Source organism: Telmatherina bonti (assembly GCF_933228915.1).
Source record: "Telmatherina bonti genome assembly, chromosome: 14".
In the NCBI taxonomy this organism is placed as follows: Eukaryota; Metazoa; Chordata; class Actinopteri; order Atheriniformes; family Telmatherinidae; genus Telmatherina; species Telmatherina bonti.
The window spans coordinates 11,331,415-11,352,984 of record NC_136612.1 but is presented as its reverse complement, the minus strand read 5'-3'; the positions used below and the strand labels follow the sequence as shown (position 1 = coordinate 11,352,984).

At 39.7% G+C, this 21,570-nt stretch overlaps 1 protein-coding gene across 1 annotated transcript in view; it reads right to left on the bottom strand.

The window, feature by feature from the left end:
* LOC306766068 (neurabin-2-like) overlaps positions 1-21,570 on the bottom strand; it is a 50,544-nt gene that overhangs the window by 2,748 nt on the left and 26,226 nt on the right. Inside the window, exons 6-14 of the mRNA XM_079253659.1 lie at positions 15,473-15,605; positions 14,999-15,119; positions 9,955-10,059; positions 9,635-9,770; positions 5,963-6,106; positions 5,817-5,870; positions 5,501-5,632; positions 5,274-5,371; positions 1,757-1,853 (exon numbers count right to left, since the gene is read on the bottom strand). Of these exons, the coding sequence (XP_079109785.1) occupies positions 1,757-1,853; positions 5,274-5,371; positions 5,501-5,632; positions 5,817-5,870; positions 5,963-6,106; positions 9,635-9,770; positions 9,955-10,059; positions 14,999-15,119; positions 15,473-15,605 (1,020 nt within the window). The remainder of the gene's footprint in view (positions 1-1,756; positions 1,854-5,273; positions 5,372-5,500; positions 5,633-5,816; positions 5,871-5,962; positions 6,107-9,634; positions 9,771-9,954; positions 10,060-14,998; positions 15,120-15,472; positions 15,606-21,570) is intronic.

Genomic DNA, 21,570 nt, shown 5'->3' with positions numbered 1-21,570 from the left:
TGACCTTTCACTCTTTGTTTTCATTGTCGAGTCATGGACGGTGAGCTGTCCACATACGGAAGTACAAAAGATGCACCAAATAATCATATTTCCACCACTTTGCTTCACAGCGGGCACAATGTGTTTCATCCTAAAAATCTGCTGCAAAAGGTGATTTCAGGACCCAGCAGCAGCTACACTCACTAGATAGTCTGATAGATACACCTGTTCAGTCACTTGTTAAGAAAAATAGTGAATCAATGATCCCATGACAGCAACTCGATGCATTTAGACCTGGCTGAGAGGTCCATCCATTTTCCTAACCGCTTAGTCCAGTTCAGGGTCATGGGAAGCTGGAGTCTATCCCAGCAGATTGACTGTGTGAGAGAGAGGCAGGTACACCTGGACAGGTGTCCAGTCCATCACAGGACCATGGCTGAGACAATCTGACAAAAAGTGTTTTAATATCAGAGGTCAGAGGAGAATGGACAGACTGGTTGGAGATGATGGAAAGACAACAGGAAGTCCAGTAAGCACTGGTTCCCACCAAGACATGCAGAACATCATCTCTGAGCACCCAACCCGTCCAGCCTGGAAGCAGATGGTCTCCAGCAGCAGAAGACCACAGCGGGTTCCCTCCTGTCAGTAAGAACATGAAACTGAGGCTACAATTCACACAGACTCACCAGAACTGGACAATAGAAGATGGAGAAACTGGTCTGATGAGTCTCCAGTTCAGCTCCACATTCACATGGTAGGATCAGAATCTGCTGGAAACATCATGACAACATGGATCCATCCTGCCGTCAGGATCAACGCTTCAGGCTGCTGCTGCTGGAATGGTGGGGGGAGGTTTTCTTGTCCCACTTTGGTCCCCTTAGTACCAGTATGACATGGTTTAACCACCACTGTAATTGCAGCTGACCATGTCCATCCCTTCCTGAGCACAGTGTAGCATCTTCTGATGGAAACTTCCAGCAGGATGATGCACCATGTCACAAAGCTCACATCATCTCCACCATGACGATGAGTTCACTGTCCTCCAACGGCCTCCACAGTCACCAGATCTACATCCAGCAGAGCAGCTTTGGGACGTGGTGGAACGGGAGATTCTCATCATGATGTGCAGAAACTGTGATGCTTCATGTCAACATGGAGAAAATCTCTGAGGAATGTTTCCAACACCTTGTTGGATCGGTGACACCAAGAATGAATGCAGTTCTGAAGGGAAAAGGGGGTCCAACCTGGTACTGGTGGCAGCATGCTGGCAGGAGTCACCTGAACGTTCTGATGAACTGGGAAACTTCTTTCTGTATCAATCCTTTTGCTCCTGTTCCCAATTATTTTAGGTTATTCAGTCCCATGAGTTAATCCAGCAGTCACACATTTTTCTTAATATTCTTCAATAACTTGGAGATCTTTTCAGATCTTTTGCATGACTGACAGGCAACCTGAGAAAAACGTACCCAAAGCTGGACATCAGCTAGACTTTCTACTGACCGATTAATTCTTTCCTGGCTTTGACTAATTAATTATTCAGCTGAGAAATCAATCTTTCCCGTAACAAGGATGGATGAGTTTTTTCTGTGGATTAACAGGTCTGGACCCGGTAAAAGGCAGAAGATCACCTGGATGAAATGCGGTTGTTCATGTTAGTGACACCTGTGTTTTCCTGCTTCAGAAGCCAGACTGTCTGGTGTGAGAACAGACAGTCTGGCTTCATCCCAACAGGATGTTATGTCATCACCAGCGTGGTGAAGATGGATAAATGCCTCACCTTCTCCTGCAGGTTGTCTGTCTCCTCTTTGTGTGTCGCTTCGCTCTCCTCTTGTGCACGCCGCTGAGCCGTCTCCTTCTTCAAGAACTCGATCTCCCTACAAATTACACATAAACACGTTTATTTATTGTTAAAAAACAATAATTTAAAAAAATCCTAAGAAAAAGGCTATTTGTAAGAAAACAACACAATCATTTGATCTTTATGAGCATTTAAAACAAAGTAGCCTCAGATTAACTGGAACTGGACATATTATGCAGTTATTTTGATATTAAATATGTTCATATAATAATATTAATGAAAAGCAAATTTAGCTTTTCATGATTTCAAAATGGGAGTTAAAGTTTCAACTGATTAAATGGCTTTAACTGGGCTTCATCAGTATGGGCTCCTCCATACCAGCAGCACTTTGGGGCAATAACCCAGCCTGGAGAATGGGGCGCGGCTGGATACTGGGCGGGGTTGGATGTTAAATGGGTGTGGTTAGACGGGCAATGGGTGTTAGGGGTTAGGGTTAGCAATGGCCACCAGTCAAAATGTTGAGGGGGCTCGGTTGGACATCCAGCCCCGCCTTATTCTCCAGTCTGCAGCCAAGACCCTCTCGTTTGGAGAGGTTGTTGCGTGTGTCTGAGCTACATCTCAGACTCTCCAGGCCTCCGTTAGCATGTTACGTGTTGCCTGTCGCCTTGTGCAGATCAGGATAGGGGTTTGGATCAAAGTCAAGATTTGATGCAATTAGTTGGATTTCATTAACTCGGCTATTTATCATGAATTGGCTTGAACAGATGTGTCTGTACAGTGTCTTTAGGTGACGCAGATCTGGGGTCACAGTGCCAACTAATTATTTCCTTTTAAAGAAGAATAGTGGATATCTGGTTTTATGAAAAGATGGGAAATAACTCGGCCAGAGTGGCGAGAAGCTAACGAATAAAAGCATAAAGCCAAGCATGGTTTCAGAACGAGGCAGTGTAAACCACTGAAAAAAGGCCTTAAACCACTGCTTTAGACAGACTAGAACAAAGTGGGGATGTTGGATTTATTAACCTCAATAAAATAAAATACACAGTAAAAGAATTAAAAGAAAAAAAAAAACAAAAAAAAACTGTGCACTATAAACAGAAAAGAGCTTGAAGCCAAACTGCTGAGCTTCCACATACTATCACACTGGGATATCCACCAAGGCCAGATGTAGGAATGGATACATGGGGGGCAGGCAGAAATGTGAACAGGGCAGTTCCAGATACTAAAAACTCAAACATGGCGTGGTTGGTATGACTGATGTATCAGTGGGCACTCTGGGCTATCTGGTGGAGTTTGTTTAGAAGCTCCAGCTGGATGAAGCATTCAGCCGCCTCCACCACATGATGGAAGCTTTGAGGTTCTGTGGCTGTGCAGCTGGCATACCACTCCGCTGTACTGGTAAAGTCTGGAGAGATGATGCTGCTTCTTTTTAAGTTCTTTTTAAGTAGCTTCAGAGGTTGTTTGTACAACTTCAGTTTTATTAGATGGAGAAGTCACGGTTCTTTTTACATGCATGATTCCCAGGAGTCATGCATGTGGTCAGGAGTGTGTGGTTTGACTTGAGCCAAGTGGAAGTCATCCACTTCAGTTTTGGAGGTGTTGTGGCCCAGATCTTACACAAAACACCACTAAGTATGTTGATAACCACAAATCTATGGAATCGGATTTGTTTCAGAATCTCCAAGCAAAACTTTTTAAAACTCGACAAAAAATAACTAAAACCAAAAATTTCTAAAACTTAAGTAAAATAAATTATCTCAAAATCAAAGACTATCAATCATCATGAAAACTATGAGGCTTTTATTTGGTTAAATTGAGTAGTTTTGTTTGTAGTTTCCTCTTCCTCTTTCTCGCTTCTAGCTATTTTGGTTGCACTTCACAGTCTTTGGTTTTGTTTCACGATTGTTTAATTTCTGACACATACCTTTAATGGGCGGGCTCTTTCTGAGGCGCATTCCGATTGGTTGGTCAGTTATGGAGTGACACAGCTGTAGCCCAATGAGATGTACAAACACTTTCTTAGGAAGTTTAAGGAGTTGAAAATGAAAACTACTTGTGATTCTCTGACAAAGAATTTAAAACTGTGGAATTGTCATTGTTTACTGGTCATTTTCTTTAATCATCAGCATTAATCTATCCTGCTTAACCATAACAAGGTAAACATCCTTAAAACCATTAAAAGATGAGTTAACTGTTACTTCTGAATCCTCATGAACTCTGCCACTTTTACTTTTCAGCACACAGTAGTTAAAACACTTAGTGATAAAACAGACATGGTTGTAAACGTAACTCAAAGCTGAACTTGGCATACACATTGGGCATAGATGTACAAGGGTTTAAACAACATCTAGGCTACAGTTGTGTCACTCCAAAACTCACCAGCCAATCGGAATGCGCCCTTGAAAAGAGCCCGCCCATGAAAGTTTTGTGTCAGAAATTAAACCTAACAATCATGAATCAAAACCAAAGACTGTGAAGCACAACCAAAATAGCGAGAAGAGAGAAAGAGGAAGAGAAAACTGCAAACAAAACTACTCTATTTAACCAAATAAAAGCCTATTAGTTTTCAAGATTGATCATTTTTTATTTTCAGATAATTTATTTTACTTAAAGGTAGAGTATGTAAGATTTTCAATATTTTCAAAATAAATTAACTAAAAAAAAAAAACCTCAATCATAATTAGTTTTTTTTAAACATCTAGGTTCCAGTCTGTCTATATTTGATGAGTTATTAAATTACAAGTTTAATTAATGACAAAGACCCTTCTTGAATGTTTTCTGACCAGTAAAAGAAAAAAAAGGTACTTTTTTTCCACCAGTAGGGGGAGTATAAACCCATTTATTGCAGAGCGGCTCTGAGCTACAGCTCACAAGAGATTCCTGCCCTCATTGCAGCTGGCAAGGAGGAGGGGTGAGGGGTGAGTTTTGCTCATTACTGCCAACCTGTGGTCGTTTGTGGAGGTAGCAATTTTTCTGGTTTTGCTCACGACCTGGTGTTTGCCACCTGGTGGTGGAAAGAATCGCCTTGAAATCTTACATACTCTGCCTTTAAGTTTGAGAAAGTTTTGGGTTTAATTGTTGTTTGAGTTTTAAAAAGTTTTGCTTGGAGATTCTGAAACAAATCTGGTTCCACACCAATCAGGTTCTGTCGTCGGCAAATGCGACGATCCTGCTTGAGTGATTATGAACTCCTCTTTGTAACAAACTAGTCCAGAATTAAATGTGAGGCCATCTGTCTGGCAGCTAAAACTGCGTCATCAAACATAATGATCCCAGCAAAACAGCAAATCTACGACAGAATGGCTGAAAAAGAAAAGAATCGAGGCGTTTTAATGACTTTTGGTTTAGATTAGCTAATTAACATGTCATGTGTTGCTCACCTCAGGTTGCATTTATGTCATTTTAAGGCCCAGTGAGGACCAAATGAGTTAGTTTTTTTCCCCCCTGTTGTGATTTGTAAATTCTTTGATCTGATTTAAGGGTAGCATTTCCTTACTTTTGCTGGTATTCTTTAATCATTCTCTTGGCTTTGCTGTATTTCCTCTCTAGGGTTTGGTACTGAGCCTGGGTTTCCTTCAGGTGTTCATCCACGGCCTGAAAACACACACTTAGTGTCACTAAATGAGTTTTGAGATGAAAACATATGAATTGGATGATGTGAGAATATAACTTCATCCTTTGACGTGCCTCCTGGTTTGTAACGTTCAGTCTCACAGGAATTACCTTACATAGGGACTGTGCCTCCATCCAGTAGCCCTCCAGTTTCTCCATCCTCTCTTTGCTGTCTCGGATGTTTTGCTCCAACTGAGCACGCTCCATCCGCCAACGCAACTTATCCTGCTCCGCATGAGCAAGCTGGAGGCGAAGGGGTCAGCGTGGGAGGGAGGAGGTGGGACGTGGGAGGCAGAATCAGTATTTAATCATCATGGAGAACAGCAAGAGGAATTACAACTGGGTTTATGCACATAATCTTGTCTGCAACACTACAGAGATTCTCACTTCTGCAAGCAAAAGAGAAGCGAATGTTTGGTGCGCTCACCTTCCTCTTCAGTAGCTGGATCTCTGCCTGGGTTACAGCGTGTTTAATCTGGAGCTACAAAAGCACACAGTTGAAAACAATCTGAAATATTTTGGGGATTAGAAAAATTAAAAGTGGAAAATGGATGAACTATGACGGTGATTAACCTCCTTGTATTTGTGGGCCAGTTTCTCAGGGTCCAGTTCCACAGGGGACAGCATGTCCTGGTTCTCTGCAAGGTCAAAAACCTCGATGGAGTTTGGAAACATTGGGCTCATCTCCTCCTCCTCATCTGTTGCATATTCGCCAGTCTGAAAGGTAATTAAGATAATTTATACAGTAGTATAAACAAGACACATTTTATTGCATCCTTCCAGGAAGATTTAAAATAGATGCTGTGATATATATTTATACATGTAGAAAAAAATCTGGATGTACAGTTGTGCTCATATGTATTCATCCCCTTTCATTAAAGAAAAGGCTGAATTTACAACAACCACTCAAATAACTGGAGACTTAAAGAAGGCACAATAACTAAAAATTTGTAAAAATATAGTTTAGTAATATAAGACACTGTTTTTTCATTTAATTGAGTTGAAGAAAGAAAAAAAAACACCAAACAAACTAATTGTTCCTGGACAAATTAGAGCACTTTTCTATTGAACAGTGGGACAAAATACCTGTCAACAGGTGCAGAAGTCTGACTGAGAGGAACAGAAAACACCTGACTGTAGGGGAAACATTAAAGGATTGTTCAACTAAATATTACTTTATGAGTGATGTAATATGTAATAAATTATCTTATTTGTTTGCTTTTTTAAAAAAATATTTCTATTGAACCAGAATTAGAAAATAATGTAATGATTTTCATAAAAATTTTATTTATTATTACTTTAGTCAATTTCAGCTTATTTTACAGGCAGCTGTTTTTTCCTTCTTTAATGAAAGGGTATGAATAAGTATGAGCACAACTGTACAACTCCAACAAAAACAAGCAAAAAGTATCTATATTCGGTCTGAAAACCTTTATTTGACTCAATCAGAAGCTTTCCTTTAATTTCCTAATAAATTGTTTTCCAGGCTTCTTAAAGGACTTTCCTAAGGACTTTGTAGATTCCAAGTCATCCAGATCATGTTAATCCCTAAGTGCTTGAGCAGAGCGTAACTGGACTTCTAAGAAAAGAAGCCCAGTACAGTCCAGTAGAAGTACTTAGGATTTCCAAAGCTCTTGTTTGGGTGTTGCTTCCTTTTATTCTGCCGTCTGTCCAGATGAACCTACACAGAGAATTCATCCCTCCATCAGACCTGTTGTTACAGAGTGTTAAGCTCAGTTCTTGCGTCATGCAGCATACTTCCATCTTTATTCCCTGTTTCCCTGCCTTAACAATGGTTTGTTGACAGCTGCCCTTCATTGAAGCCATTTCTGGTGAGTCTTCAGTGACCAGTATTTGCATTAGCTGAAGGTCCAGATGCATCTCTCAAGTTCTTGTCAGGTCTTTTTTTTCCCCACACTTGTCCAGTTTTCTGAATTGTTTTAAAGAAATATCCAGAAATACACCATGTTTTTGGCTAACGACACTTTGTGAATCATCTTGATGTAACTATCTTAAACAGTTTTTTGTGAAGTCACGTTACATGTGCACAACACTGGTTCATCTCTTGTGTTTGGTGTCCCTTTTTATGCATGAACGATTTAAAGGTCAGTGTGAAGTGACTTAACAAAATAAGAAAAAAGATTTTTCTAAAGGGTCAGGTAATGATTGGACTGAAAAAGTGCTAAAAAGTATATTAAAAAAAATATCTATGAATGACCAGAAAGCCCAGAAAACTATTGCTCAATTTAAAAGTCTTGCTCCTAAATATGTATCGTATACAAGTTTCATAAGATATTTTTTACCAAACTGCAGATATTACATCCTTGTTAGTATTTTTTCACATTCATATTTCATATTGTGCAAGTAAAACTTTCACAGCTAGCAGCTAGTTAGCTTCGCTGAAACAAGCTAGCATGATGCTGTCTAAACATCCCAACAGCTAATAACTCTGTGTTTGTTCTTGTTAAAACTGTACAAAACAAAAGAAGAAATTAATTATTGCTGATTAAGTGTTTCTTCCACTTTTTGCTGCCTTTTTGTTTCAGTTTCTTGTCTTTATTTTGAGCTAGTATTAAGTTCCTGTTTGGAGTGATACATAAAAAGCTAATAAATTATTAAAAATCATCTGTTACTCTATTATGTAGCATCACTTAATTTGTGTACTTTCATCCTCAAATAGAAAAAAAGTTGTGTAAAAGAGGAGCTTGACTTTACTAAACTTGAAGCTGTATTTTAAACATATGATACAACTAAAGGTAGTTTTCACAGCTAGCTAGCAACTGGTTAGCTTTGCTTAGCATAAGATGTCAGAGAAGAGGGAAAAGCTAACATTGTTCTTTCTGGCATCTTAGCAGCTAACAATCTGTTTTTGTTCTTCTTGTTTGAACATACAAAAAAACCTGGTTGTCTAAGCAGCCTTGTGAGCATTTCTTACACTATTTGTTGCCTTCAATTAAAGCTATTTGCCATGTTTCCTATGTTTATGCTAAGCTAAGCTAAGCTAACAAGCTGCTAGTGTTTACTTATTATTAGCTGCAGAGAGTGATACATAAAAAGCTATTAAACAATAGCAAACCTTTAAAACCATCTCTCACGCTGTATCATGTGGTATCATTTTATTTTGGATATGTGTCATGGCAAATTATTCAGACAAATGTTGAAATGTGGTGTAAAACAAGAGCTAGAGGTGGATTAACTAAATTTACTGTGGCAAGACTCAAACCTCTGAAACTAGATAATGTTTGTCTTTTATTACTAGGATCCACATGATCGATAACCATCTGCTTATCATTTACCTTCCTTTTCTTCTCCATCACAAAGTAGATTAGCCTAACATTAGCTTGTATTTCCCCTGTCTTTCCAGGATGTCAGGATGTTCCACCGCATGTAAAAAGTGCATAAAATGAAAAATGACACTGTTATCACCCCATTACATCCTCAGCTGTGCTTAAACTTTTATTCTTTGACAGAAAAAACAAGCTTGAAATGAAAGTGCATTTACTATAATAAGACTGCATCAAAATAAAGCTAATCCTGCTGCTTTCTTTTTCCAGCTCCTTCATTTTGGTCTCGTACCAGTTAAGAACCAAAGTCTGATAAAAAATCAGAGTAAACCACCTCAACAATCCAACATGTGTGAACGCAGTATTTCCAGAAACAGAACAGGGACATACAGCAAGCAGCCGTGGGATTCTCGCTGGGCGCTTTAGCACAGAGCAATTACACCATTCAGTGATCTCTTTAATTAAATTGGACTATCCTATTTACTGTCTAGCCATGTTTTAATTATTGAGAGAAATTATTTTAGTGAAATAAGTTCATTCTAATGGAAACGAGAGAGCAGCACCAAAATAATTCATCACATTTTCAACCATTAATTGTTTCTTATGGTCACACAGCATCCTGGTGATTACAGTGACTTTTAGTTCCTTTCTGTGGCCACAAGGTGGAGAAACTGGACAAGCTTTGAAATGACAGCTGAGTGGTTGCACATAGACGACATTTTGTCTCACACACACACACACAAAAACATACACACACAAAGACACTTGTGGTTTCCTGTGGCTCACAAAAGCAGCTGAAACCATATCAGCTGAAACTGCTCTTAGTTACGAAAAGATTATTTGAATCCAGTTACATAAAGACGCACAAGAGAAGCTGCAGATTTAGTTTGACTCGACTCTGGGGTCTTTTTTTTTTTTTTAAATAAAAAAAAAAGTATGTTTTCTGTGTGTGAGCGTGTACCTCCTCATCCTCGTCCATGTACTGCTTGTATCTCTGCTCCATCATCTCTCTCTGCCATTTCTCCTGCTCCAGAGTCTGCTGGATCAGCTGAGCCACTTCGCTCTGCTCCCCCGGCTTCTCCCGACCAATCACAAACCTGGAACGAGTTAGAGACAAAAAACATTCAGAATTAAAATAAATCACACCATACATACATGTAAAGCAGTGTGCAACCACCATGCCTGATAAACGAGGAGTGTGAAGTGAATTGAGCGTATGAGAGATTATTAGCGTGGGATAAGGCAGGTTTGTTCGCGGGCGTGTGTGTGTGTGAGACACACCTGACTGTGCCTGAGGTGTTGCGGAGGACAGAGGCAGCAAAGCTCTGGGTTACACCGACCAGGCTGGTCCCGTCCACCTCCACTATCAAATCATTCACCTGGATCCTGGAAACACACAAAAAAACAAATCCCCGTAGTCATGATGAGACAAGAAGAGAGCAACAAAAACCCACAAGGGTTATTTCATTCCTCAGTCTTTTACACTACGTTCACCAGGGGTGGGAAAATCGAATCGAAAAAATCGAAAATCGGGATTTTTTTTGCATTGAAATTTAAAAATCAATTTTTTGTTTAAAAAACTTTTTTTTTTTTTCCCCAAACAAATGAAAATAATCCATGATAAAATTTTTGTCAATTTTGTTGTTTTTATTGGTATTTTTACTTATTGCGTTATTGCAGCAGAATGATGGTTTGTCTACTGGGTTGTTTTTTTCTCATTGAAATAAAACAAAAATTACAGGCAAAAAAGTAAGTTACATACATTTATTTTGTTTTTAATCTACAAAAATCAGCAATATCAAAGAATTATAAGAATCGCAATTTAAATTGAATCGGCACCCAAAAAATTGGAATTGAATCGGGACAAAAGCATGTCGTCACAGCTATAACGTTCACACTGCGGCTCTATTCCGGTTTATTTGCCAACATGTCACTTTAACTAGTTTTACAATGAGTCGTTCCAAATCCAACCCAATCCACTTTTATATAAGGTTCTAGATCGATCAGACGTATCAGATCTGTGTCGAAGTGACTTTAGTCTGAATGGTCATGTCGCATTCATCCGACTTGTACGCCACTCTCAAAAGGAGGTGGGACTCGGATCTAAACAATGAAGGGAACAATGATGGATCATACGGTTTTTTTCAACTCTGTGTGAAACTGACACACACAGATTGTAACTTCCATACTGACCTCCGTGAACACAGCGTGGCACTTCAGGGCAACGTACCGTCTACACGTATGATCAAACAATGATGACTTCAGTAAAAACTGGATTTAAGTAAAAGAAAGACCTTCAGTTTGAATGTAGGTTCAACATTCAGAGTTCCTCTTCCAGCCCCCCCATCCACCACCGCCTTGCCTTAACCTCAGGCTGTACAGAGGTTAAATATGGGCTTAACAATGACTCAATCTACGCTGATACATCGATTGGGTAATCAATTATCTAACTGCTTTGATCCATGTTCTCCATTAGTCCAGAGTTGGTGGATCTGCCTGGTTTCTTTTCCTTGTTTTTGTGTTTTCAAGCCAGATTTTAGCCTAATATTTATCTTCCACCTGAACACATCCATCTGAAACATTCTAGAGGTGAAAAATGGAGACTTGAAATATTGAATTATCACCAAGAAATTTTCCAAGTTCATGTCTGTCCAAAAACGGTTTCGTCTTTGGATGCATCCAAAATACGTGATCACATTTCCTCCAACATGGAAGTCTGGTTGCAGCATTTACTCTTAAATTACAAGGGATAAATAACAATTTAATGGTGTGCTTGGGAATTCCCACCATCTCTGTAAACCAGTTGTTTTGTGATTCCTCTTCCAGTTGTGTTGCCAGTCTTCTCTGGTTCTTTCCCCCATTTTTTCTTTTATTCATTCAGAGCATGTTGGATGTTTTAAGTGTTTTTTTGTGGTTGAAATTGAATTAACGTGATTCTACACATGTGATACTGGTCACTGAATCAAGTCAAACTGGAATTGTAACATGGAAAATTGTTCACACTGACATTGTTCACACTGTGGGTCTAATAGCTCTGTCCATTGTTTACAATGGCGCTTATGACATCCTCTGTTCCAATTCAAGTCGAATTAAACGTGACGTGACCTACCGACTGATGTCGCCTTGGAAAGATCAGCCATGTTTCATACAGTTGTGCTCATATTTATTCATACCCTTTCGTTAAAGAAGGAAAAAAACAGCTGTTGGTAAAATAAGCTGAAATTGACTAAAGTAATAATAAATAAAAATTTTATGAAAATCATTACATTATTTTCTAAGTCTGGTTCAATAGAAATATTTTTTTTAAAAGCAAACAAATAAGATAATTACATATTACATCACTCATAAAGTAATATTTAGTTAAACAATCCTTTAATGTTTCTGCTCCAGTCAGGTGTTTTCTGTTCCTCTCAGTCAGACTTCTGCACCTGTTGACAGGTATTTTGTCCCACTGTTCAACAGAAAAGTCTCTAATTTGTCCAGGACCAATTTGTTTGTTTGTTTGTTTTTTCTTTCTTCAACTCAATTAAATGAAAAAACAGTCTCTTATATTACTAAATTATGTTTTTGAAAATTTTTAGTTATTGTTCCTTTTTAAGTCTCCAGTTATTTGAGTGACTGTTGTAAATTCAGCTTTTTCTTTAATGAAAGGGGATGAAGACATATGAGCACAACTGTATTTACAACCAAAATGGGATTAATAAATAGTTTTGTGGGGTTCAGACTGTCATAAAAATTTGATACGAGTCACATAAAGGTAAAAAAGTCAGATCTGAGCCATTTGTACCTGCAGTCTAAATGCGGTCTTCAGTAAACATTGAAACAATTTCCGCTGACTCATCATATTGTATCACTTCCTCTTTGGATAAACAGTCCATTTCCTTTTGGTTCAGGAGCGATGACCACAACATTACTGGTTCCCAACAAGAAAAGTAGAACCTTTTCTCTAGGAAAGGGAAGTTTTAGCTTTAAGTGACAGGGCCCATGAGAGAAAGATGTGAGGAGCTACAGTATGGAGGGTCGGGGCTTCAATTTTCAGCTTCTTAAGCAAACATTTATGCTCACCGCACAAGACGGACAGTTTCATTGGTAAGTACGTAATGTGTTCTGTGGCAAAGGAGCTTAGCTGTCTGTCATTGACACAGCAAACGGAGCCATACCACAACGAATTGCGAGGGCAGTGTTGAGATGTAAAGTTTACACACAACCACTGAAAAGGAACAAACTACGGAAGAAGGAAAACAGGAAGAAGATGATGCAGAAACCAGGAAATAAAAAGCAGCTGAAGAAGAAGCAGTAAAAGTTGAACAGCAACAAAGTTGTGGTTTTATTCTACTTCTGGTGTTTCTTAGATGTTTGTAAAAAATGGAGCATTACCACTAGTACTGGTTTCCAAACCATAGACTGTATATAAAGAGATGGACGTAGCCTCCGTGACGTCACCTGTAGGTTTCTGAAGAGCTGAATTGAAGCTCGGTGGGCGGTTCCTACCATTGCCAACTTGGTAGGGGCATGCGTGTCATCTCACCCGGAAAATACAAATTTGGGCAAAGAGGTGGAGCTGAGAGGGGCGCTATGAGCGTCATGGTAGATGATTGACATCAAGCGAACTCTGAGTTTTCTGTAGCTAAGAGCTAACTGAGCTAACCTGGAGCTAACAGAAGCTAACCAGCTAACGGAGGTAAGTGGGCTAAAGCTAAGTCACGTTGCTAACCATCTAAAAACCACGGTTGTTCTACGTTCTTCTGACTTGAAGCTGGAGATCGGGTACCTGTCAATCAAAAGGACACGCCCCTAAATATGCAGAATTTCCAGTTTAAATTACTTTTAAATGGGAGAGTTAGAAAAAAATTCACTCCCCCCACAGTTGTCATGAAAGTAAACCTGACTTATTAAACAGAAAATGGATTTTTGTACCAGGCTGTAAACATGTTTATTTCTGCTGTGAAGTTGGTCTTTTTAACATGGGAGTCTGTGGGGATTTGCTCTGTTTTGCAGCCCCTAGTGGATGAAGGGGGAACTGCAGTTTTATGCACTTTTGCATAGGCTTCACTTTTAACCACCGGAGGTTGCCGCTTGGATCAAAGTCAAGATTTGATGCAATTAGTTGGATTTCATTAAAGTGGAACAATTATGTGCATTTTAGGCAAATCTATTTTTTATTTCTGAGACCAGAAGGGCTGGGATTGATCGAGTTATTGTCACAAATCGCTTTATGTTTTATGCACTTCCGCATAGGCTTCACTTTTGACCGCGAAAGACTCCGTCCATCTTTCATATACAGTCTACGGTCCAAACGCGCACCTGAACTCTGAACTCAGCACTGCCCCCTAGTTGATCAATCTGACTTAACTATGGTGAAATGGTATGAAAGACACATGAAAGTATGAGGGCGGCGACGTATGAAAACGTTTGAAACGTACGTACAGGAGCAGAAATGAACCTTTAAAGCAGTCAAACCAGAAAGTGAACTTCTGTTGGGTCACTTCAAAGAATGAGCTGAATCGGTCACTGTGACACATATCTTCGGGTTGTGGGTGTTTTTGTTTTTCCTTTCTATTTGTGCCTGACAACCAAACCGCAGTGAAACAGTAAGAAGTTCATGTTTCATTGCTCTAAATCACTGCTTTGTTCAGATGACTCCTCTCTGTGTCAACAGGGAAGTTCAATCAGGAAGTTAGATTCCCCTTCATTCACTTAAAATCCATTCGTGATACAATTTTCCTGAAGAGTTTTAGTGTATTTATGTGTTTTTATTGTTTATTTCTTGTCAGCAACAGAAATCATCCCTGTGAAAATTGATCAGAAATAAAAGATCCTTGAGGCCAAAATGCTGCTAAAACCTTCATAACTAAGAGCTTTTAAAACTTTAAAGAAATATTTCAACTCAAGCGCCCTAAAACCACCATTTATCTTTGTGTTTTCATTGCAAAAACTGAAATCTAAGTAAGATTAAAAATAATAAATTGAGTAAACATATACTTATTTTTCTAAAGGTAATATAATTCTTAGTTTGCCAGAGAATTCCTCTTGTTTTAAGAGTATTTTTACTCGTTTTGGGAAGTCTTGACAAGCCAAATGTTCTTGTTCTGTTGGCAGATAATTTATCTTATTTTGAGCAACATTTACCTAATTTTTGTACATTTTTTTTCCTTGTTTTTTAAGGCTGAGTTTTTGCAGTGTACGCAGAGAAAACCAAGGAAAGGGATTGTCGGGACTGTGTTCAGACTAAACCAGCTTTTCTCTCTGGCAGGAGGCGGGAAGGTTGATGCCAGGCTAGTCTGAACGAGTCTCAGGGACAAGAACAGACAGGTGGATGGGGTACCTGCCGTCTCTCTGGGCGGCTCCACCCTCAGTCACCGTCTTAACAAAGATTCCCAGTTTCTCCAGGCCCATATCAGCTCCTGCTCCCATTCCGATGATGCTGATTCCCAGGCCGTCGCTGTCTGAGACACAAAGAGACAGAAACATAAAGTCGCTGCTGAATTATCAAGATTTTTGTCTCATAACGACAGGAAAACCAATCAGTGCTGCTCCACGTTAGTAGCTATTGTGTTTTTCTAAGAGCAGGCGTCACGCATGGTTGCTGGTTCAAATCCATTACCTCCAGAATTACTAGCAGCTAATTAGGCTAATCCGCGCTAAGTTTAATCCCATAAGGAGATGATGGAGCTGCAAGCAGACAGACGGTGCGCGTCCTCTCACAGCAACCCTGTCAGGTAAAGTGTGTGTGAAGGTGTGCGGTTACATAAGAGACTTGACTGGGTGACTCTTCACGACTAGAAGGAGGCGCGCAAACCTTTCTCCAGCTCCACGGGGAACAGGTCCAGCTTCTCCACCCTCTTCTCCAGCTCGTACTCGGCCGAGGCCGCCATGGGGTCCACGTCATCGTTGCGCCGATCGTAGTCCTCGTTGCAGTAGGTGGTGAAAACCTGCACACACACACGGGGCGGGTGAAAGGTCAGCACTGGAAGAAATGCCATCGTAACCGACTTCACATCATTTACTGGAATAAATATTTTTTAAAAAAAGAAAAATTAACCTTCAAACCATTTTTTTTTCTTAAAAGTAAAATCTGAGATTTATTTCAACATCATAATGAGACATCAACGTGTCCTTCACTTTGTCCCGCTCTCTACAACACCCCTCCCCCCAACTCATAAAGGTCAGCAGCATCTGTCTCCCTGGTGACCATCTCTACGATCACATGGCTTCGTTGTCATGGCAACCACAGGCTTGCCCAGTGTGATTTTGGCACTGGCACCACCGTGCTTCCCTCTCCATGTCCCCGTCTGGTACATATGCTAATATATGTATGTGTGTGTGTGTGTGTGTGTGTGTGTGTGTGTGAGTCGGAACTGGAGGTCTTCATGTGCGAGCGCCGCTTCTTACAGTGTGATTTACATTCCTGAGTGTGGAAGACACACACAAACACACACACACTGAAACAAACAGGGTCATAGGGCAGGATTGTTAGACTGTTTCCTGTTGTCACATTTCCTTCCTGTTGAGTAACTTTACATGTGTGTGTCTGAGCGAGTGTGTGCACAAAACCTCCAGTTCCCTGCAGACGTTCAGAACATGCAAGCACAACAAAAGTCAACACTAAACAAAACCAAAAAAAACTTTAGAAAAATGATTACAAATGTTCCATTTGGGTTCAATTTAGAGTTTCTGCTGCTTTGCTTTATAAAAGCTCAACATGAAGGACGTTTCCAGGGGAGACCGTGAGATAAAGACGCCTCAGGAAACTTCTTGGGAAGCATTTTGGAGCAAAGTGTTTAAGTTTTGTGCAAAGTTCATCAATGAATTCTGGATGGATGAGAGAGAAAACCCTGATGGACTGACTGGAGGAGCTGGGACAGATCTGCTGGGAAAAGACTGATGTCTATCTAGGCAGGAAGGGTGATTCAAAGCGCTTAACAGAGACAATAAAACAGAAAATAAGAAGCATAATTTAAAAGTAAAAACATGAAAGCAAGGAAAAAGAATTAACATTAAGTAAAGACACGTAGATTTGGAATAAAAAATGACTGAAATGCAGCTGAGAACAGGAGAGTCTTTAGTGTTTCAGCTGATCTGAGGCTTTCTGGGAGTTTGTTCCAGACATGTAGAGCATAGAAGCTGAACGCAGCTTCTCCATGTCTCCTTTTGATTCCAAGAACTGATTAAAAAAAAAAAAAAACAAAAAAAAAACAAGATCCAGATCACCTGAGGCAGGATTCCCCAATCCTGGTCCTCAAGGACCGGTGTCCTGCAGGTTTTCCAAGTGTCCTGCTGCAACACATCTGATCCAAATCAATGTGTATTTAGCAGACACGAGCAGAGCTTGTCTGAGTCTGAGTCAGGTGTGTTCCAGCAGGAACACTTGGAATACCTGCAGGACACCGGTCCTTGAGGACCAGGGTTGGGGACCCCTGACCTGAGGGGTCTGGTAGGTTCATGATGGGACAGGAGGTCTCTGATACACTTTGGTCCTGAACCATTCAGAGCTCTATAGTCAGTCACCTCTATAATGAGTAATAACAACTGGGGAAAACTATAAATGCATCTTATTAAGAAAATTACCAACTTTTCCAGAATATTAAGACCACACAATCATTTGAAAAAACAGACCGATTCAGTTTTAATGTGTTGAATTTGGTCTTAATATTCTGGAAAAGTTGGTAATTTTCCAGAATATTAAGACCAAATTCAACACATTAAAACTGAGTCTGTCTGTTTTTTTAAATGAATAAATTAGAGCTCAGGAAGGAAATTGTGATTTTATTACTCTGGTTACATTTAGTGATTTGATATGAACAGAAGTGACTGTTGAATTGTTATCTGCTAAATGATTATAACGTCATTATGATGGAGGTTGTGATTGTAAGAGGCTATAAATACAGACTTCATCATGGTCGACACACGTCCTCTCTTTCTGCACTTAATTTGTTTAGTTTACTATTTGTTAGGTTATTACATTAGGTAGCTTCACAGATCAACAGCTGGCAGATCGGCACTGAACCCTTGTTGCTCTTTGAGCTTTTAACACACAATGCTGCATCTTGGATGACAGGCTCTGCAGAACGTGGCCAGCAGGTCACATGACTTCTGCTCTGGATAGAAGCCAAGCAACAAAGAAGTCTTGCAGAAGGCAGGCTGGTCTTTCACCACAAGATGCAGGTTGTGTTGTTAGTCAGGAGAGAAGTAGCTTAAAACCAAATAAGAAAGAAAGGAGACGTGACCTGAGCAGCTGGAATATGGAGAATAAATGACAAATAAATGATTTTTTTGCTCTGGTGTCACTCCGTGAAGTCCTTCTGTTTACATCCAAAGAGACAAACCGAGGATAATCTAATGAAAATATACAAAAATAGATCAGTATTAACAAAAATTACTCTCCATATTGAAGCTAAAAACAGTCTACTACTGTATGATAAATGTCGTGTTTTTAGACTTGAATAGATCCTTAGAGAATCAGAATCCGAATCAGAAAGACTTTTATTGTCATTGTCTTTGAACATTTCACAGACTATAAACTTGTTTCAGTGATAAGGTGCTGAATAATAAGAACAATAATAAAAACACTGAATAATAATATAAAATTAGAATACAGCTATTTTACAACTATTTTACCAATAAGGTAAGGCATGCAGAGAAATGAACGTATATACAAATATGTTACTGATACAGAGACAAAAAGGAAACTAACTATGAGCTGACACTTTAATCAAATCAAGAAATAGTTCAATAGTTTAGGAATTTTCCTTTTTGGAATAAAGTAAAATTGGATATAAATCATTATATCTAAATCTTAACAGAAAGTAGCCAGCTAGAAACAGCTAGCTAGTTAGCGTAGCTTAGCATAACAACTGGAGGAAGTGGTAACCAGCTAACTAGGTTAAAGCTACAACCACTGTTCAAAAAGAAAACCCAGAAAACCACTGGTACCATCCTTAAGAATATTGTTTTTTATTCTATTCTGCTTTATTTCTGAGTAAAAATTGAACATGCTAGCGTTTAGGCTAACCTTCAAGCTAGCTCATTCCCAGTCAAAACAAGCTTTTTAATATTTTTCCCCAACAAAACCTGTCAAAGCGTCCTGCCTGACACATCCGTCAGCTGATTTTCATCGTGCAAAAATGTAAGATTATAAATTTTGCCTTATTTTTCTGACTCCACGTCTAAATGAAGGCGGTTTCTTAGCGTTTTGACTAGTTTTGCAGTGAAGACATCATGGCAGATGGCAAACTTCACGAAGAACCTCTTTGGCTCTGAATTCAAAGTGTCAGCGTGGATATCCAAGGCACTGATCCCCCGGACCCCCCGCTGGGATGCAGCATCTGTCTGGGATTCAGTCAAGAGTTCACAGCTCATGCGGTTTGCCATTTTAATCATCTTCAACAGCCTGTGTTGCTCTGAATTAGCAGCTTATAAGACGCTTTGCTGAGTGTTGCATGATGGACTCTGATCAACAGTTTAAAGACTTTCAATGTGAATGAAGGTATGACATAAAGAGAGGTGATGTCCCAGACTGTCTCTGACTGCAGCCGCTGGATATAAAGAATCTATTTTCCTTTAAACCAACAGATTATGTCTGATTGAGGCCAATTAGACATAATCAAACACGTTTTAATGTCCAGTTTTAGGTTGTATTTTCATCAGACAATCAAACAGACGTGATCGATTCATCTCCGCGTTTCAGCTGGAACTCAAACCAAGACATGACATGATATCAAAAACGCTTAATCTGTTGGAAAATACACGAAAACACAGCAATGTGAGCGAAGTTGCCATTGACTGAACCCTAAAATAAACAGCAGGCACCGGATTAAATGGACTTTAATGATGTGACATTGAACATACGGAGTACTTTAAACAGACTTCCTTTGGTGATTTGCATGTTTTGGTTAAAAGCTACTTTAAGATTTAAGATTTTTACAGGTAAATTAAAAAAATAAATAAATCCAATGTTCATAGTGAAAACAGATGGTAAATCAATACATCAGATCCATTTATAATGTTCTTTTTCACACTACAAGACGACGTAGAAACAAGCTGGTCGTTTGGTCAGAACCGAGCCCATCCTTTTTAGCTCGTATAAATACTCTCACCAGGTGGTTTTTCATCCTAACAAAGCTTCATTCTGTGATTCTTATCAACCAGTTTGCACTGCTGACCTGTGTGTGTGTGTGAGAGAGTACACTTTCCTCAAGGAAAACAAACACACCCTACCACATTCCAACTGCTTTTCTGCCTCACAAAGGTAGCCTTGTGCGCGGCTCGGGACAGGCAGTTCCTGTTTGTCTGTGTGTTCAACTAAGTGAGATGCAGGAGGACAGATGACAGATTCACCTGACCCCTACAGTTACACTTTAACTGGATTGTGCATTGATGTGTGAGTGCAAACTCATCCAGGCTTCTACTGAGGCATCCGCACAGCACTGTGGTCACGTCGGAGTTTCATAACGCGATGGTTTGTGCTCTCAATTTGAGATGTCACAAGCGTTTTACTAGCCAGTTACAAAGGCGAGGTTTGCCACCCTACATGTCCAGACAGCTGCAGGAGAACATCTCCGTGACTGGCAAGAGGTTTTTTCAGGCAGGGTGCTGGGAGATGTCATACTGTGGTTGTAAAAGGATGGAGATGGTCAGCAGCTGTGGTGGTTAAACCATCTGATGCTGGTACTAAGAGGCCAAAGTGTGCCATGAAAATTACACCACCATCAGGTTGAATAGAGCAGCATAATATATTGTTTCAGCATTTTCATTGCCATGCAGGTGCGTGCAATGGTCACATCAAAGGTCCTGCAATGTGGGGAAGCAAATTAGCTTCTTGTTCTTCTTAACTTCAGGAGTACCAGTGGTAAAACCAAGCGGCAAGTCCGACGGTTAAAGGTGAAGCCTTTGCAGAGGGAAAACTGCCACTAGGGGCTCCAAAACAGAGCGAATCTCCATAGACTCCCATATTAAAAAGGCCAACTTCACAGCAGAAATAAACATGTTTACAGCCTGGTTCAAAAATCCATTTTCGGTTTATTAGGTCAGGTTTACCTTCATGACAACTGTGGGGGGAGTGAATTTTTTTCTAACTTGCCCGTTTAAAAGTAATTTAATCTCGAAGTTCTGCATATTTAGCGGCGTGTCCTTTTGATTGACAGGTACCCAATCTCCCGCTTCAAGTAAGAAGAACGTAGAACAACCGTGGTTTTTAGCCAGTTAACTACGTGACTTAGCTTTAGCCCGTTTACTTCCGTAAGCCGGCTTAGCTCCTGTTAGCTTTGGGTTAGCTCGGTTAGCTTGTAGCTACAGAAAACTCAGAGTTCGCTCTATGTTAATCATCAACCATGACGCCCCCCCTTTCAGCTCCACCTCTTTGCCCATATTTGTATTTTCCGGGCAAGACGAAACGTATGCCCCTGCCAAGATGGTGATGCCAGGAACCGCCCACCGAGCTTCAATTCAGCTCTTCAGAAACTTACGGGTGATGTCACGGAGGCTACGTCAATCTTTTTATATCGCAGTCAGGGTAAAACCTGATTCACGTTTGCACATGATTGAACCAGATATTTACTAAGGAACTATAACAACAAGAAGAAGCAATAAAAGCTAACAAGAAAAACTCAAATGCAGACAAAAACAACTGTAAGTGCAGATTAATGTCAAGATAACAAGAGTGCAGTGAAAAAACTATTCCATAGTACTATTCCATTCCATTAAACTATTCCATTAATCTTTTTTTTTTTTTTTTTTTTTTAAATATTTCAATATATATGGCAGAATAACAAAAATCGCAATGTTAATATTTTCCTAATTCCTGAATCAAAGACACCAGTCAGAATAGGTCTATGATTTCCAGTTGTTTTTACCAAATCCCACTATGTGAATGTGGAGCTGAACTGGAGACTCATCAGA